The sequence below is a fragment of the Lynx canadensis genome, chromosome E2 (assembly GCF_007474595.2).
Source record: "Lynx canadensis isolate LIC74 chromosome E2, mLynCan4.pri.v2, whole genome shotgun sequence".
In the NCBI taxonomy this organism is placed as follows: domain Eukaryota; kingdom Metazoa; phylum Chordata; class Mammalia; order Carnivora; family Felidae; genus Lynx; species Lynx canadensis.
The window spans coordinates 17,493,607-17,513,642 of NC_044317.1; the positions used below are offsets into that span (position 1 = coordinate 17,493,607).

A 20,036-nucleotide genomic window follows, 5' to 3' on the forward strand; every position below is an offset into this window, starting at 1 on the left:
AGACTCAAAGCAGCTTGCAGCTAAGGCTAAAAGTACTGAACTGAGATTTCAACTGCTGCACATCACAGGCATGACAAAGGCTGCAGTTTGAGTCTAAGTTAATTGCCTGTTAAAACAAAATTTAACAGTGTTTGGTGGACTACAAAAGTATCCACAGTGTCCCCAACATAATACCCATAATGTCCAGGGAATAATCCAAACTTAGTTGTTATACAAAAATATGACCTATTCTACAGGAGAAAGATGATCAACAGAAGCCAATACTGAAATGATAAAGATATTTTAACTACCAAAATGGATTTTAATTTTTTTTGACATCTATTTATTTTTGAGAGACAGAGTGAGACAGAGCACGAGTGGGGGAGGGGCAGAGAGAGAGAGGGAGACACAGAATCCGAAGCAGGCTCCAGGCTCTGAGCTGTTAGCACACAGCCCAACATGGAGCTTGAACCCACGAATCGTGAGATCATGACCTGAGCCGAAGTCGGACACACCAAATGAGCCACCCAGGTGCCCCTACCAAAATGGATTTTAAAGCAGCTACTATAACTATGTTCAAGGAAGTAAAGGAAAATACACTTCTAATAAATGAAAAGATAGGAAATCTAATAGAGATGCAGAAAAATATAAAAATAACCAAATGAGGAATAAAAGAACCCAAATATGAAATTCTAGAAATGAAAAATACCTAAAAAAATTCACTGGATGGGCTAAATTCACAGGATGTCAAAGAAAGGAATTTCTGAACCTGAAGATGGGTCAGTTGAAACTGTACAATCTGAAGGAAAGAGAAAAGTTTGGGCAGGAGGTGGGGTGGTGGAAAGAGCACAGTCTAAGAACAATAACAAAAAAATTCTAGCACATATATAACTGGAATCCTAGAATGAGGACTAAAATATTAAACAAAGAGATAGTACAGCTAATAAGCCAAGAGTGGAGATTAAGAGTGATAAAATATACTTTATCAATTCATAAGAAATAAGAAAAAGAGGGAAAAGGGAACAAAGAATAGATGACACAAAGAGTAGGATGGTAGATATAAATTCAAACATATCAAAAATTATTTTAAATATGAACAACCTAAACAATTTAAAAGACTGAAATTAAAAGAGATTATCAAACTGGGTAAAAAAAAAAATCCAATAATATGTTGTCTACAAAAACCCATCTCAAATACAAAGACAAATACAGGTTAATAAAGAACAGAAGAAGTTATACCATAAAAACACTAATTTTAAAAAGTGGAAAGACCATATTAACATCACGAAAAGTCGAATTTGGAAGAAGGAAGAAGAAACAAGGATAGAGGCATCAATTCAATAAGAAGATGTAACAATTCTAACTGTGCATACACACGGTAACAGACGTTCAAAATGCGTCAAGCAAAAACTGACAGAATTCAGAGTAGAAATAAGACACATCTGCAATTAGAGTTGGAGATTTCAACCTCCTTTTTCAGTAATTGATAGGATAAGTACACAGGAAATCAGTCAGGATACCAAAGATGTCCACAAATTATCAACTAACTTGATATAATTGATATTTATATATAGAACACACTTCCAAGTGCACACGGAACATTCACCCAAAGAGACCATATCCTGGGCCATAAAACAAGTCTCAACACACTCAAAATAACTGAAATAATATACAGTATGTTCTCTGCCCACAAAGAACTCAGGAAGCAATAATGTAAAGTTACTTGGAAAATCAGTAAATATTTGAAGGTTAAACAACAAACACATTTTTTTTTAACGTTTATTTATTTTTGAGACAGAGAGAGACACAGCATGAACGGGGGAGGGGCAGAGAGAGAGGGAGACACAGAATCGGAAGCAGGCTCCAGGCTCTGAGCCATTAGCCCAGAGCCTGACGCGGGGCTCGAACTCGTGGACCGCGAGATCGTGACCTGAGCTGAAGTCGGACGCTTAACCGACTGAGCCACCCAGGCGCCCCAACAAACACATTTTTAAGTAAGCTGTGGTAGAAATAGAGATTGCAAGCAAGATTAGAAAATATTTTGAAATGAATAAAAATGAAAACACATCAAAATTTATGAAATGCAGCTAAGGTCGTTCTTAGGGGACAATTTGTAGTTTTAATGCTTACTTTAGAAAAAAAGAAAGGTCCAAAATCAGTGATCTAAGCTTTCACTTTAAGAAACTAGAAAAATAAGCAAATTAAACCAAAAGTTAATAGAAGGAAGTGTTGTAGGCAACCTCTGAAATGGCATCCTATGATTCCCATCTCCTAATATTCATGCCTTGTGTAACTCCCTCCTCTTGAATTGTGGCTAAAGCTAGTGACTCGCTTATAACAGACTGTGACAAAAGTGATGGGATGTCAATTCTGAGATTAGGTTACAAAATGACTACCACTTGATCTTGCTTGCCCTCTCTTGCTCTCCTGCTTGCTCAATCTGGTGAAAGCTAGCTGCCATGCCTATGGAGAAACCCATATGGCAAAGAACTGAGGGAGGCTGCAGGTCAACAATCAGCAAAGAACTGACACCTTCAGTCTAACAGCTCACAAACAGCTGAATCCTACCAACCATGTGAGTGAGTGTGAAAACGGTTCTGTTCTCAGTTTATTCTTCAGATGAGACCGCAGCCCAGGCAACACCTTAACTGCAGCTTTATGAGAGTCTTTGAGGCTGAGACACCCAGTTAAGCCATGCTCAGATTCCTGAATTATAGAAACTGAGATAAATGTTGTTTTCATCTGGTAAGTTTTGAGGTAATTTGTTTCATAGCAATAGATAACTAAGAGAGAAAATTAATTAAAGGCTGGTTCTTTGCAAAAATAATGTCAATATACTCAATAAACCTCTGCTAGACTGACCAGGTAATGAGTAGCACTGTGTGCATGAAAAGAGAAGAGGACTAAGGACACTGCCCTCGAGGATTCTGACCTTCGGAGATCTGGTAGTGGAGGAAGACTCAGCAAGGAAGACTAAGGAAGAATAGAGGGATAAGAGGAGAATCAGGCAACTCTACTGTCTGGGAGGCCTGAAGAGGAAAGTATTTCGAAAAGGAAGTGGTGGCCAAACACATCAAATGCTACAGGATGATTAGGTAAAGTGAGGATGAAGAAGGAATCAATGGCTTTTTCAATATTTTGGCGGATATGGGAATGTTGAGGATGAAAGTACCACTGGAGTGACTTGGGAAAAAAATGATAAGGGAGAAAGTACAGCAAACAAATCCAGACAACTTTTTCTAAGAGTTTTACTATGAAAGAGACCAGAGAAATAGGGCAATAACTAGAAGGGGAGATAGTTTTCTGAGAAGTCTTTTGTTTATTTGTTTAAAAATTTATTAAGTAATGTTTATATATAAATGGAAGTAATTTAGTAGAAAGAAGAAACTGATGATGCAGACGACCCAATTCAGAAGCAGTTTTACTTCAGGGGCCTTCATCCTTGGGAAATTACTAGAAATAAGCCCTAGTCACCAGTGAGCACGGTCTAGGGGTAGGTGTGTCTTTGTTGACCTTCCAAGAGAGAAGCTTGTTCCCAGTGGTAACTGTAGCTTTAGTTCTTATGAGTGAGTGGGGGTAGTACAAACCTGGTCCCTGGCTTTATGCTAGAAGCCTGGTTTGGGTTCAGTTCCTATGTTCCCGAGAAAGTTGAAATTCTACCCACTGCTGTCTGGTGTCCCAGTTGGCCTGAGGCTTTAGTCCCTGTAGAGTTAATACTTGGAGCTTCAGGTAATAATAAGCATCGAGTGCTTATTATATACCTGGCATTTTAATCTTGTTAACTCCCTGTAAGCCTCACAACAGTTCTATGAAGTAGGTGTTATTATTATGATTATTTTACAGATGAGGAAACTGAGGCACAGAAGTGTTAAGTAGCTTGCTTATGGTCAGACATTCAAAATTCAGGGATTTGAGTGCAAGCAGCCCAACTTCAGAACCAAAGGTTTTGCAGTAATTTGCAGAGAAGGAATATATGGGAGTAAGGGTTTATCTTGCAGCACATAATAATTTGGGCATGCTGATCTAAAAGAATTCTCCACTGTAACATCAAAATATTCACACTGTGGACAGTGATTTAATTTTAGCAAAACATGATATATCACATTAAAATACTGTTATAAATTTGATATTTTTGCTGCTGTTGGCATTAAAATTTTAATTATGGGGGGGGGGCCTGGATGGCTCAGTTGGTTAAGCAATCAACTCTTGATTTTGGCCCAGGTCATGATCTCTCAGTATGTGGGATCAAGCCCCACATCAGGCTCCATACTGATAGTGTGGAGCCTGCTTGGGATTCTCTCTCTCCTCTCTCTCTGCCCTTTCCCCTGCTTGTGCACATGCACACACACTCTTTCTCTCTCAAAATAAATAAACTTAAAAAATAGTAAATGTGTTTGTTTTTAAAGCTGTAAATAAACTAAAAATTATAACCTAATTTTATGTTTTTGCATATTTACTTAATATTATAATAAATAAATATTATTTAACCAAAAAATTAATGTCTGCTTTTCAAAAGACACCATTAAGAAAAGACTGGGAGAAAATGTTCATGATACATATTCCCGACAAAGGACTTGTATCCTCTCCATGTAAAGCACCCTTACAACTCAATAAAAATAAATAATACAATTAAAAATGGAAAAAGAGGGGCGCCTGGGTGGCGCAGTCGGTTAAGCGTCCGACTTCAGCCAGGTCACGATCTCGCGGTCCGTGAGTTGGAGCCCCGCGTCGGGCTCTGGGCTGATGGCTCGGAGCCTGGAGCCTGTTTCCAATTCTGTGTCTCCCTCTCTCTCTGCCCCTCCCCCGTTCATGCTCTGTCTCGCTCTGTCCCAAAAATAAATAAAAAACGTTGAAAAAAATTAAAAAAAAAATGGAAAAAGATCTGAAAAGTTACTTCACAAAAGAGATACATGAATAGAAAGTAAGCACATAAAAAGACATGTGCTCAACATAATTAGTCATCAGGGAAATACAAATTGAAACCACAGTGAGATACCACTATAGGTCCACTAAAATGGCTAAAAACTAAAAAAAAAAAAATATTGATAAAGGGATGGCAAGGATATGGAGCCACTGGAACTTTCATACATTGCTGGTCATAATGTACAATGGTACAACTACTTTGGAAAACAGTTTGGCAGTTTCTTATACATATACTGTATGACCCAGCAATTCCAGTGTCAGTACTTACCCAAGAGAAAAAATATACATACATTCACACAGAGACTTGTACTAGAATGTTCATAGCCGCCACACTCATAATAGCTCAAAACTGGAAATGATCTGAATGTCCATCAACAGGTAAATGTGTGAACAAACTGTAGTATATTCATATAAAGTAATATTACTTAGAAATAAAAGGTAGTGAACTAACGATAGACACAACAACATTGATGAATCTCAAAAACAGCATGCTAAGCAAAAGAAGTAAACCCAAAGGGGTACACATTGTATAACTCCATTTACGTAAAACTCTAGAAAAGACAGATCTAACCCATGGTAACAGAATTCATCGGGGGTTCCCTGGGGTGGAGTGTGGAATGGGACATGGGAGATAATTTGAGCACAAAGGAACTTTTTGAGGTGATGAGAATGTTCTATACTTTGACTGTAGTGACGGTTACATGGATTTATATCCAACTTTGTTGAAATGTGCACTTAAAATAGGAGCATTTTATTGTATGTAAAGTATACCTTGGTAAAGTTGGCTCCAAAGAAAGGAAATTGCAGATTAATAGCATGTACTAATACTAAGAGTAATGGTAATAGTATTAAAATTTGTTTTTGTAAAAGAGGGAAAAAGCCCATATATGTCTGCATGTATCTATGGGAGCACAGGGAAAGGTATGACAGAATGTATGCCAAACTATTATCATTGTTTTCCTTGGGAGGTAAGAACAGTAAATGTAACGAATACTTGGGAGAGACTGGACTTTCCTTTATCCGTACTGTTCGGCTTGTGGCAATAACCACCACTATTTTTGGTTAGTACACACAGGTGTGGCTGCCAACACACCATCCCTGAACACAGTGCTGTTTCTCTCAACAAAAATTAGAGGCTACTTCCCCTCCCCTTGAACCTGGGCTGGATGTGCAACCTACTTTGATAGTAGAATGTGGCAGAAGTCATACTAAGCCAGTTCTAGGTTGAGCTCTTAATAGGCATGGTAACTACCAAATGATGAGTGTCCACACACAGGGAAGAGAATAACCATGTGGAAGAGCACTAAGCTGCCCCAGTCAGCACCCCAGCCAAGTGCAGCCTCCTGGGTGAGCCCAGCCTACACTCCACGCAGCAGAAGAACCACCAGCTGAGCCCAGACACCTCCATGTGAAGCAGACACGGGCGGCGCTGCCAAGCTTGATACATATTACGGAATTCTGAACAAACGAATGGTTGTTGCTTTAAGCCATTAAATTCTGGGGTTGTTTACGACACAGAAGAGAGCCAAAACGTGTTATGAAAGAAAAGCCCACAAAGTAAAATTTTTTCATCACTAAAGTAAAAGTTAAAATATTTCTGGAAACTACCTAATTAGAATGCCCTTGAAGTGAACGATATGATACTGCACCTTTGAACAAATTTTGTTGAGTAAGATACTTCTAAAGCTGATTTGTCATTCCTTGACTAGTCTTGTAAATTGCTTAAGAGCAAGATGTATTAATAATGTATTTCTTAAAAACAAGACTTTTTCCCCCCATTGCAATCAAGACAAAGAAAATAACACAACAAAGAACTTGCTTAGTCTGTTCCCTTTGAAAAACACAATTTTCAAAAGATATTTTTCTCTGTCTGACAACACACATAGCAGGGGGTCCAAAGAGCTCTAGCTCACCCACAATTTTAGGAAGTAATCTGTTAGTATATAAACAATTTGAAATACAGACAGCTTTTGAGCCAGTGATTCCACTTTGGCAAATATCGATCTTACAGAAATAAAGGCCCAGTACTTAGCATGCACATATATACAGAAAATGCATATATACATATTAATATATATTTCTGTTTGCACACATATTTGAGAATTCATATTGCAGTCTGTATGCCATAGGAAACACAAAACAGAAAAAACTGAAGGTCCAAGCACAGAGGAATGGTTGAATAAATGGTAAAAACTGTGATACATCCATACTATAACAATATTATAGTCATTTAAAAGCTCCTCTCCTCTACGGGAAACAGGGGGAAAAAGAGGAGAGAGGGAAATAAACTACAAGAGTCTCTTAATGATCCAGAACAAACTGAGGGCTGCTGGAGGGAGGTGGGTGAGGGATGGAGTAGACGGGAGATGGGTATTAAGGAGAGCACTTGTGATAAGCACTGGGTGTTGAATGTAAGTGATGAATCACTGAATTCTACTCCTAAAACAAACTTTGCACTGTATGTTAACTAAAACTTAAATTAAAATTAAAAATAATAATAACAATAAAAGATCCTCCTCTCATCTTAACTCCCAGGCCAAACCAACTGGAAATCAGAGTAACCTACTAGATAAATCCAATTATCCCATTTTCCTTTATTTTCTACAACTGGCTAGAAGAAGGTGGTTGTCAGAGCAGAATCTAGGGCTGAATTCCCTCCTCTCCGGGAAGACGATAGGTTTTCTAAAGTCACTTTATGGGCTTCACCTGAGCTAGATGGGATCCTAGGTTGCTCACGATTTGGATGAACTCTAAGGTAGCAGTGACTGCTGAACTAAAACTTAAAAAATGAAGCAGGTAATATGGAAAAGTTGACAGAGCACATTAAATAAGGGTGTTTTACAGGTTTTAAGAGTTAGAAATATACCCTCAAGCACAGGACCCACCCTTTTCTTGGAATATAGAGTAATTTGAGAAAAAGTGCCTTTTAACCTGGAAATATAAGCTGTTTTGCCCCACTATTCCCAGGTGACACTCTACTTCCCATAGCATACTCCAACAGAGACAAGAGATTTGGTTCTCTCCCCTCATTCCTCATTCCAAATATTCCTGATCTTTCCTACAGAGTTCACTGAAGGTAAATTCTTCAGATGGAGCAACATGACTATGGCTTTCTATTTTCACTCTCATTTTTAGAAGTTTCTGACCTACAGTAAACTGGAACTTGTCTGAGCTTGCTGATTAGAAGACTACGTTTTGCCTCTAAAAATAATTGCGTACTGTTCTTTGCATATCATGATGACACTACCAGATCTGAGGTGCGCTTCTGGAGCAGCAGGGTTTCACACTGAGTCATGTATCCACCCTTCCATCCATCCATCAGTCCTTCCCTCCTTCTCCCCCTCCTTCCCTCCCTCCCTCGCTTCTTCCTCTTTTCATCTACCCACCCACGGACCAACATTCTCTGACAGGTTCCTCCATTCATTCTGCAAGCAAAGGTACACATTTTGGAGATGGCTGGTTAGGGTTAGAAGTTTGGTCTGAAGTCATGGAAAATTTTTTCTCTGTGAGAACTTAGCAGTCTCATTCACTGCTAAGAGTACACATCTCTGGAGGGCAACTTAGCTCTAAATATCAAGAGCCTTAAGCGCATGCATATATTTTTTGACCTAGTAATTTTCCTTGTAGGAACCAATCCTAAGGAAAGAATCAATGACTTACCAAAAGAATTTATGTACAAGAATAATCAATTGCACACCTCATAATCCTCATAAAGTTCCTCATAAAGTAAGGAACTGGAAATAACCTAATAAACAATAATCTCTTTCTAAAAGATAATTAAATAAAATTATGATAAATTCAAGCTATTGATTATAATACAACCAATAAATCTTATATTCTCAAAATTTTAATGACATGGAAAAGTGCTTATAAGTAATGTTAAATGAAAAAAAAGCAGTATACATACAGTATAATTACAATTATGAGAAAGAAAAGGAAACTAGAAGAAGACATCAAAATGTAAACAAAGAGTGGTTACTTCTGAATGGTGGAACTATTAGTGATCACGTTTTTTAATACTTTTTCATATCTTCCAAATTGCCCAAGATGACCATGGATTACTGATACAATTATGAAAAAGGTCTATAAATAGATTTTAAAGTTACACCTCTCAAAAAAATTCGACATGAGTAAGAAAAAGAGAAGGAAGATGAGAAAAAAAAAATAGTTATTCGGTCTGGGCCTCAACCTTCAATTCCAGCCAGATTAGTATTTCCAGTTTATATTAATATAAATATTCGTTACATTGAACTATATTGATGCTAACCTAGACAGACTTGGCAAGAAGCATTTCATTTGATCCTCTGAATTTTGCTGAAAAATTTCTCCTTTTGGAATATGAAAACTCTAATCCTTGACTGTTGTCTATTGCTGCTGAAATCTATAAATACTCAACTCCCAGACTATCCAATTATTCACATGTCCGACCTAACCTTTTATCTTAATTCAGACATATGCTGTGAGTTGAAAATCTCTGAAAACTATCAGACAAAAAGCTATTTTTCAAAAATTGGCCTGCGGTGTGGTGATAAGGACAAGGAATTGATGCAGCCCCATAGTACAGTGCCACATTCAACTGCAGGATCTCGAGAAAAAGGACAAAGACCACTTCCCCTGCGTTCCTACAGTGCCCTCCACAAGCAGACCACCTGACAGAGATGGTTTGTGTATGAGTCACTCTCTCCTACTAAACTGTAAGCTCCTTGCAGGAAGAGACTATGGCTTTTTCGTGCTCTTACTTCCAGCCCCAGGTACAGAATCTGCCATTTAGTAGCTAATCAAAAAACATTTCTGAACTAAACTATATTGATACTCCTACCCCCAAGATTAAGAAAAAAATAAGTATACTCAAGACTAAAAACAAAAAACAAACCTTTGAGTATTAGGAACAGCTATCATATAACCCAAGAATTTATATTATTTAGAACTTGACAAAAGCAGGAAATTAAATTAGAATGCAGAAAATGTTTGGGTATTATTATGGGCAGAGGTGGAAACTGCTTTCCTGTCAAGGATTTCTGACCTAAGCTTTGGATTCACATGAGAGCCACGTACAAATAAAAAGCAATCTCATGTATTCTTCTCTCTCCTTTCTAAGAATATGAAATAGATACTGGAAAAGTATATAAATCTTCCCTAAATATAAGAGATAATTTAAAAATATAATTTAGTTCATCTTATGGTCCATTAAATGTAAAAGGAAGGCAAGCAAGGGTAGGAGGCATATATAATCACCTCAAAGGTAGACACAGGCTTTTTAATAAGGACAACTCCCGAATTCAGCAGGTATCAGAAAAGATACCACTGGAAATTACGGTCATAAGATTGGTATAAAATAGATAAACCAGGTGCACAAGCTCCCACATCCAAAAGGATGTGTAAATATATTACAGAAAGGAACAAATAACTTTTTCAAACTCTCTCCAGTGAGATGGCAATATAAAAAGTAACAGATGGGAGACAGGCTGGAAATTCGGTCAAGGCCACCAGGATGACTGAGTATTGTACAACTCCAGGGCATGCCACTCATACAATAACACCTCTTGGAACTTTTATGGCTGTGAACAACCTGCATAATTGTATGTTGTAGTCCTGCATTTATCACATGTGAGTAATGTTATAAAGCAGAAACAGAATGGTCCACATGAGCTCTACAACAGGGTATATCAACATGGGGCCCTACTGACATTCCGGGCCAGATCATTCTGCATTGTAGGGGGCTGTCCTGTACACTGTAGGCTGTTGAGGAGCATCCCTGCCTTATACCCACTAAATGGCCAGTAATATTCTCCTGCCCCCAGTTGTAACAACTAAAAATGTCTCCAGATATCTCCTAGGGAGCAAAATTCTTTCCCCTGCCTCCCTATTTGAAAATCACTAATCTAGAGAACAAAGGACGGGGCAATGTTTGTTCAGCCCTGCTGAAGAGAAAGCAGATATCGCATCTGGCATATGTGAGAAAGCTGTGTAGTCTCCATCAGATCAGGAATAATGCTCCAGGCGGCCTCAGAAGGAAATACCGTCGCATATGTATTCAATCCTTTTCACTTTAATTCTACTTTTTAAGTAATGTCCCAATTGCCAATTCACTATCTTGGGCACAGTATTCTAATGATATATTTTTAAAAGAAGTTTTAAAAACTGCAATGACAGATAACAGTCCACAGGTTATTGTCAACATCGACACTGGGCCATATAAGAGGAAACATATGGAGAAACATTTGGAGTGATTGGTAATTTAGCAATGTGTTAAGATTAAATTTCTAAAAGTACAATAAAAAAACTAAACAGTTCCTTAAATAAAAGAAACGAAACCAAAATCTCTCCACAATATTTTCTACATTGAAGAGTAGAGATTAAAACATACAGATTAATATATAATCTTGGTTTGAGAAAGCCTTCCTATAGGAAGAAAAACCATAAAGGCATAGATAGATTTGCCTATATCAAAATAAAAAACTTCTGTGTTTCAAAATAAGGTGAAACAGAAAGTATGAACACAACTACAATGTAAACAACCCATAGAAAATAGTCACAACATAAATTTCAGTGGTTCACAATTTTTAAATAGGTAAAGGTTTTATAAATCAAATAACAAAATCAATACCCCCAACAGAAAGATGGAGAAAGAATAGGAAAAGCCAATTTACACACACACACACACACACACACACACACACACACACACACCCTCCACATACACACAAAATTTAGTCAATAAATATATGAAAAATGTTTAACCTTATCAATGGAATTAATGGAAGTAAAAACAAGGTAGCATTTCTTTATACATGTGCTTGATAAAAATGATAATACATGGCATATACAGTACTGACGAGGGTATAGACAAATATTCTCAAACACTGAAATATAAACTGGCACAATCCCAGGGGGACGAGCAAAATGGCTAAAGGAGAGTGGGAGGTACAGGCTTCCATGGAATGAGTAAGTCACAAGAACAAAAGGCACAGCATAAGGAATACAGTCAATGATACTGTAACAGCATTAGATGGTTGACAGATGGCGGATATACTTGTAGCGAGCACAGTATAACGTATAAACTTCTCAAATCGCTATGTTGTACACTTGAAACTACTTTAACATTGTGTGTCAACTATACTCAAATTAAAAATTTTAAATAAATAAACTGGCACAACCTCCCTGGAAGACAACTTAGCAATAAATATCTTTAAAAATATGCACATGCTTTTAACAAATTCTACTTTTAGAAAATTGTTTTCCTAGGAAATGATCATGAATCTGCACAAAGGATTTAGCTACAAGGATATTCATCTTAATGTAATTCATAACAGCAAAAACTCGGACCAACCTGTAAGTTGGTCACTTGAAAAAATTATAGTACGTTCAAATGATATATTACCACGCAATCATTAAAAATTACAGAGGATGTGGAAAATGTCCATGTTAATGACAGGAAAAAGGTGCTTAATAACGTGGGAGAATGTTCAGGAAGCAACACTGTTTTGGGTAATAAGACTGGGTCTGGAGTCAAGCTGTCTGAGTTCAAATTCGGGATCTACCATTAATTAGCTGTGTGACATTAGGCAAGTTAGTAGCCCTCTCTGTAGCTGTTTCTTAATGTCTAAAAAAAAATATACAACCCTTATGAAATAATGGATCTAGGCTACAATTATCAATGGTTACTTAAAACCATGAGGAGGAAGGTTGATGGAGAAGTTTATAACAGATATACCTGACTAGAAACACCACTAATCGCCCTCAGCACCACTAAAATGAGACGACCAGACATTATGTGCCTCCTCTTGTGAGACAACAGGAAAGACCATACACAGCATGCCTATGAAGTATTTTTAGCCCCCAAATTTGACCCCAATTTACAAAAGTGTCTAGATCTGTCGGCATACTAGAAATATGGGGATTTGAGTCCATGAAAATGAAGTTTGAGAACAATCAAAATAAACAGACAGTGACAAAAAGTTTAGAATAGTGCTTACCTCTGGGGCAGGTAGAGACTAGGAAGGGACAAAAGGAAACTTCATGGGCTACTACAAGCGTTCTACACTGACGTTAGTATACTTTCTATACTTCACTGTGTGTGTGTGATACCTCCGTTTTTAAAAATGGCAAGAAAAAAGCTCCTGATTTTCACCATCGTCTAGCAGCAGGAAGGAAAGCAGACGTGCTTGGGGAACTAGGCATGATGCCAAGAGGAAGCAGCAGTGTCCTGCACCCGGTTCCCACCTGTGGGCCTCGTTCTCCTGTGGAACTCCCCCTGCTGCAAAGAAGAGCTGGGGGTGGGGACAGAGCAAGTCCCAGGCCAATGAAAGCAGGGTACTTATTAAGGAAGCCTTACAGAGAGGCTGTCCACAGGGATTTCCATATCACTGGTAAACTAAGAATACTGGCTATGTTGTAAAAACGGGCTTTAACTCCAGTGAAAGGATTTCAGCAAGCCACCTCGTCTCCGCACTTGGACATGTTGGTAATGTGAATTAGAAACTGGCAGGTAAAGCTAAAGGCGGTATCTATGGCTGGATACCTAGAAGAGTAGGCTATGGAAACATTAGAACTTTGAGAATTGATGGAGTTTTCTTTGAAACAGCCCGCAAAAGACTGTTTTGGGAATTGGGCTAATTATAGGCACATGTAAGGTGGAGTAAGGCCTCTCTCCCAATCCACCCAGTTCTTCACCTCCACTCCCACCCCTGGTCACTAGAGACCGAGAAACGTGCATTTCGGTGTTCATCATCCCGGCGGTAGAGGTCTACCAGAAGTTACAGAGAAAGTACATGTTACACTGATGTAGTCTATGTATGGCATACGTTCCCTCTTAGCTCCGATAATCCCAATGATAGACGCAAATAGAAGTCACAGGTTGCACTTGGACCTGAGATACTTGAAGCTTAACATTCACACCTCCTGTGAGAGAATGATTTCTTATAATGGTGCACTTGTCTGGTATGTTTCGGATCCATATTTAGGACTAAGGCAAATATAGAAAGTTGGTCTTTCTTTAAAGACTAGAAAACATTTTTTTTTTCTAAATTTCACTTTCATGAGATTTTTCTTTCACTAATCAAAAGATTTAGGTAGAAAAAAATTATTTAAGTGGGTAGAGATCTAGGTCCTCTTTTTTAACCAGGAGGGATGCCCAGAAATTAGGAAAATTCAGGACTATATCTGAAGAAATAATGCATGGTTATTCAGAAGCTTTGTAAATACTTTGAATGCTGGTAAAGAAGAAATCAGTGTGATTTCTCAAAGCAAGTGGCAAAAAGCTATTTTGTTTTCCAAAATCTTCACCTATTGGGTAGAGTAACATTTACAAGCTCACAGACAAATTAGTCAAACTGAAGCTGAGATCACTTCTCTCTCTGCCTTAGGTCACAGGCTAGGGGATACATGATAGAATTACTAACAGGCCGAGAACAAATCTATTGGTGCTTGAGAAGATGCTGATGTAGATTAAAGAAGAAGTCCAGTTCGGTGTGGCATTGTTTTCAGGCCAAAATATTAACCACTGATGCTACTACATCTCTTAATGTAATGTGACACAGACATACAGAGTGAGAATATGGCCCCCAAACACACCTTAATTCTTCAAGTTCAACATGGCAGCTGGTTGGCTCAATGGATACTATATACCACTGGCCACACTTGAATGACTGGTTTGCCTTATTTTAAGGCTTCAAGCTATCTATATTCAGTGTAGCAGTCAATGGCTAAGTTTATGTAATGCAAGTTAAAGAACCCCCTCCCAATTCTATGTTATATAGCCCGATATAAAAATAACAACAGTATACTTTTTGACTTATGGAGAAATTTGTTAGTTTATCTTAATTTAACCCCCATCTTTAACGTGAACAATTGTTTTCTTTGTCCTGACTCCCCAGTGTCCCATCTCCCAGCCCCTTAAGGGTACTCAATAAGTAGTAAATAATAAAGTATTTCTTTTCTTTAAAAAAAGCAATCTTTCCTGTTAGCAAAAATGAAAATTTATTGAGCCTGTACTGTGTGCCAAACACTATTCCAAGTATTACCTTATTTAATCCTTACAATAGCCCTATGAGTAAGTGCTATTAATATCCTCATATTATACACGATGACACTGAAGTACCAAGACGTTAAGAAATGTTTCCATGGTCACATAGCCAATAAGCAGCAGTTTGAGATTTGAACCCAGATATTGTGACCCAGGAGCTCGTGCTCTTACTTACAACTCTCAGCTTATGTAGTCTGGAGCAACGTCCTTTGAGTTGGGGGGTTCAATTCTCAGCACCACTATTTACCAGCTGAAAGTGTCTTGGGACAAACTGCTGAAGGTCTCTGCACCACGATTTCCTCACCTATAAAACGGGTCTAACAACAGCCTCTCTGTAGCATTTGTTGGGAAAACGAGATGAGACTATATATGCAGACGACCTGGCACACAGTAGCCATTCAACAAGAGCTAGTGCTATTCCTTCCCTGTCTGACATTCCTCCTGCTGCTGCTCAGCCAGTGTGAAACTTCTCATTCCAGCTCCAACGAAAATCAGGCCCCAACATAGCTGAGGGGCGGAGAACAAGCAGTGGTAGGAAAACAGGCACTATTGCTGCCAATCCCTTAGTGGGCGTGTGGATTGTTGCTAAATCCTTGAGCAGGAAGTAGTTCATCTCAGCCCTGAAACTGTCCTCCCCTTGCTAGCATAAGAAACCTCCAAGGTACACAGACTTTGGTTCCGAAGCCATACTGCCCCCCACCATTTTCCAGGCCGTGGAAAACTCACCTAATGCCCTGACAACTCGCATCAGGACTTCCCCGACTTTCATTCTGGTCTCTGGCGTGTGCTTGTCTTTACCACCGTCATACTGAGCCAACAGGCCAAGCAAGATTTTCTCAGGGTACACATCTGAGAGCAAGGCAACCCCTGGGGTTAAAAATAAAAAGAAAGGATTCATTATGGTTTAAAATTGGAAAGCAAATAAACCCAGACAGCCTGTGACGGGATGAACACTGAGACACTTAAACCCACCTCTGTAATTCTACCAGGAAGGGCTGCCCTTTATTTGGAATGACAGCATAGTGAGTGCAGAGAACACGGGTCTGGGAGTTCAGACTCCTGGATTCTTCTAGTCTCAGTCCTATGTGTTCTCTAAGATCACTTCCAGCACTGGCATTCTATGATTTATGAATTCTAGATTCTTTTTTTTTTTTTTTTTTTTTTTTGAGACAGAGAGAGTGCAAGTGAGGGGGGGGGAGGAGGAGAGAGGAGGAGAGAGAGAAGGAGAGAAAGAGAGTCTTAAGTAGGCTCCATGCTCAGCACAGAGCCTGACTTGGGGCTCAATCCTACCACCCTGGGTTCATGACTGGAGCCAAAATCAAAAGTCAGACGCTCAACCTGATGCTCAAATGAGCCACCCAGGCGCCCTTGGATTCTAGTCTCTTAAAGCAGAGGGTAGATGATTATATATTGTGGCAGGGATTCACAAGCAGCAGGAGAAGACTGGATTAAATACCCTCCAGAGAGCCCTCCAAGTCTGAGACTCTATGGTTCTATGACTAGTATTATTCCTGCCAAAGCACAGCAGTGCTTCCTGTCTTTGCTGTGGTTCTCTGTTCCAATATGAGTATTCTCTGTAAAACTGTCAACGATGAGAGTAATTTCCACAAGGAAATATCTTCAGAGCATTTTGGGCATGATCAGTAGGAGACCCATACTTATGGCTGAGTTCCCTGATCAGAAGTGGGGAAGGTCCTGCTCTTGAGTCTCTCTTCCAAGTATGGTAGTAGCACCCCCTTATTCGCAGGGGATATGTTCCAAGACCCGCAGTGAATGTCTGAAACTGCAGATAGTTCCAAACACTCTATATTCTATGTTTCTTCCTATACATACCTACCTATGAAAAAGTTTAATTAATTAATTTATTTTTTGATTTAATGTTTATTTATCTTTGAGCAAGAGAGAGACAGAGTGCAAGCAGGGAAAGTGCAGAGAAAGAGGGAGACACAGAATCTGAAGTAGGCTCTAGGCTCTGAGCTGTCAGCACAGAGCCTGATGTGGGGCTTGAACCCACAAACCATGAGACCATGACCTGAGTGGAAGCCGGACATTCAACCTACTGAGCCACCCAGGTGCCCCTAATAAAGTTTAATTTATAAATCAGGCACAATAAGATATTAACAACAATAACTAATCAAATAGAACAATTGGAACAATTGCAATAATAATAACAACTGTCCTAAGTGTTATGTGCATGTGGTCTTTCTCTCTCTCAAAGTATCTTAATGTATTGTATTCGCCCACATTCTGCTTGTGATGACGTGAGATAATAAAATGGCTACATGAGCAGACGAAGTGAGGTCAGTGACGCAGGCATTGTGACAGTGTTTGGCTACTACTGACCTTCTGATGATTTAGTCAGAAGGAGGATTATCTGCTTCCAGACCACAGGTGACCGGGGCTAATTGAAACTGTGGAAAGGCAAACTGCAGATAAAGGGAGACTCCTTCACTTCCTGATTCCTTTTCCCATCATGCCAGTACCTCCTAGATGTGTAATCATTATCTGAGACCCGCCCCATATCGAGCAAACTTTACACGGACGGAGAGAGGAGGGGATATATGATCTATGACAGAATTAGAAATAAAGCCCCTAGTCTCAAAATTATATAAATACAAATTGGGTTACTTGGGAAGAAAACGTTACACACTTTTAAAGAATAGTGGGGAAGAAGAAAAAAACAAAGGAAAGAAATACAGGTTTCAAAATATATCCAGGAAGACTGCTTCTTTTTACCACCTCTACTTCAACTACTCTGGTCCATCATTTCTGGCCTGTTGATTTCCTTTTTTTCCCTCCAATAATCTCCTAATTGGCCCGTCTGCTTTTACCATTTACCTTCATCACAGCTGGAACCATCTGGCTAAACCAAATCAGGCCCCATTATTCTTCTGCCCAAAGCCCCCAATGGTTTCCCTCTCCCTTGTTTGCGAGCAAACCCCATCTCCACCTGCCTTTGCTCACTCACTGACCTCATCTTTTCCCACTACTCTCCCCTGCTCACTATCCTCCAGCACCTCTGGCCTCCTCACTGTTCTTAGAGTAGACCACGCTGCTTCAGGTCTACTGTCTTCCTCTGACATCCCGCTCTGCCCAGCCTTCTCCTCCTACAGGTAGCCTTAGGGCTTGCTCCCCAAGCCCCATCATGTCTCTGTTCAAATATCACACTTATCACATATAAAATGGCAGCCTCCTTCTCCTACCACTCCTTATGCTTGATTTTTCTTCTTAGCACTATACACGTTATATATGGCATTTGCTTATTTATCGACTACTCTCCTCCTTAGAAGGTAAAATTTACAAAGTGAAGGATTTTGTTTTGTTCCCTGCTGGTAGCCTCCATGCCTAGAAGAGTGCCAGCACACAGCAGGCGCTCAGTAACTATTTGTTGAATGAATGAATTAATAAAAGAGTTCAAAGATATAGTCTTGATATAAATTTCAGGAATTAAGAAAGATGGGGAAGGAGTAATAGAAATGCTTAAGAAATCTTTAATAATTTTTCATCTGAGTTTGCCAATCTCCTGTTTAAACTTGACATTCGTGCACGCAAAGTCTACATACTATTTTCTATGTTGTAGGTTGTGATTCCATTCTCTTGTAAGTCAGATATACACAAAGGCAGTACACTTGCTAAAGGCTGCCTGTACCTGCTTCTTTTCTGCCTTCCCCACCCCTACCTTTTCATTGCTTCCAAAAAGTCTGGGAAGTCCCTGCATGTGGTCCTAACCACCACTTCCTTTATGTGGCCTCCAATCTTATAAAAGCAAAAGCTCTGCTCTTAAGGAAGTTTCAGGCTGTGACAGAACCTGAATCAGACAGTTCCCCTGTTGGCACAATGAGAAACTGCATTTGTAGTTAGCTCTATTATGCAAAACGATGGAAAAGTTCTTGGATGTCCAAGATGAAGTTAAAGCTGTCTTAGCAAAGGAAAAATGTCAGTGGCTAAGAAAAAGATAAATAGAGGCACCAGGGTGGCACCGTCAATTGAGCATCAGACTTGATTTCAGCTCAGAGCATAGGATCCCAGGGTCGCGAGATGGAGCCCCATGTGAGTCTCCGCGCTGAGCATGGAGGCTGCTTAGGATTCTCTTCCTCTCTCTCTCTCTCTCTCTCTCCCTCGGCCCCTTTCCTCTTCTCTTTCTCTCTCTCTCTCTCTCTTAAGAGAGAGAGAGAGAGAGAAAGGGAGGGAGATTGTTTACTAAGGGAGGGAAAGGAAACAGCTTCCAAATCTGAAGAAGCCCAAAGCAAAAGTGAATTGGTAGTTGGTAACCGCAGTTCTGGCAGAATTGTACCACTGCTACATCGTAAGCTCTGGTGGACACCACACATCTACAGTGACCATAACTGCTTTTTCATCAGAAGTTCCCAAGTGAGAAATCTGGTGGATCTGTTCCCTTTTAGGAATACAGCTGTGACTTTATAATGGAAATCGGCGGGAAAATGGGGTCTGCTTAATAAAACTTTGATCTATTTCTAGCTTTTCTGAAAAACATTTATTACTGAAGTCCCTCCTACGTTGTTTATGCCTATTTCCTCTCATTAATCTTTAGCAGAGAACACGTATTTACCTCTAACAACATTATCTTGCTATCTACTTCAAAACCAGGTGAGCTCTTGATTTCCTCTCTGTAGCAGGCAGAGATCTGGCTGCACAGAGCATCTACTCTGTCTTCTGGTAGCAACACCTGGTGGTCCTTTGGGAACTATCCTTTTCCTACACTTAGTCTAAGTGGTTTAAGTGGAGCCAACTGCCCACTTTCTCCCCCCTTCGTGTGTGAACTCATCTGGCCAGTTAGGACATTCCACCCCAAGCCCACATAATGATGGGCTCAGTAATGGGCAATGGGACTCAATTCTGGATCCCACATTGCAACTACTGGGACAAATAGGGTTTTGGGGTGTGTGTGTGTGTGTGTGTGTGTTTTCCCTGTTGAGGTTATTAGCCTAGAGCTGCCTGTGGCCACTATGTGGAGAAAGCCCACTCAAAAATACAGCCAACACAGAAGAGGATCAAGCCAAGAGAGGGAAAGAGAAAAGGAAGAGACCTGATAATCACACTTTGAGCCTCTGGATTCAACTGTATTTCCACCCACTTAGACTCTACATAA

The 20,036-nt window shown here is 39.5% G+C and overlaps 1 protein-coding gene across 1 annotated transcript in view; it reads right to left on the reverse strand.

The window, feature by feature from the left end:
* The window catches only part of TANGO6 (transport and golgi organization 6 homolog), a 192,674-nt gene that overhangs the window by 65,724 nt on the left and 106,914 nt on the right, over nt 1-20,036 (reverse strand). Inside the window, exon 15 of the mRNA XM_030298979.1 lies at nt 15,653-15,793. Coding sequence (XP_030154839.1) covers nt 15,653-15,793 — 141 coding nt within the window. The remainder of the gene's footprint in view (nt 1-15,652; nt 15,794-20,036) is intronic.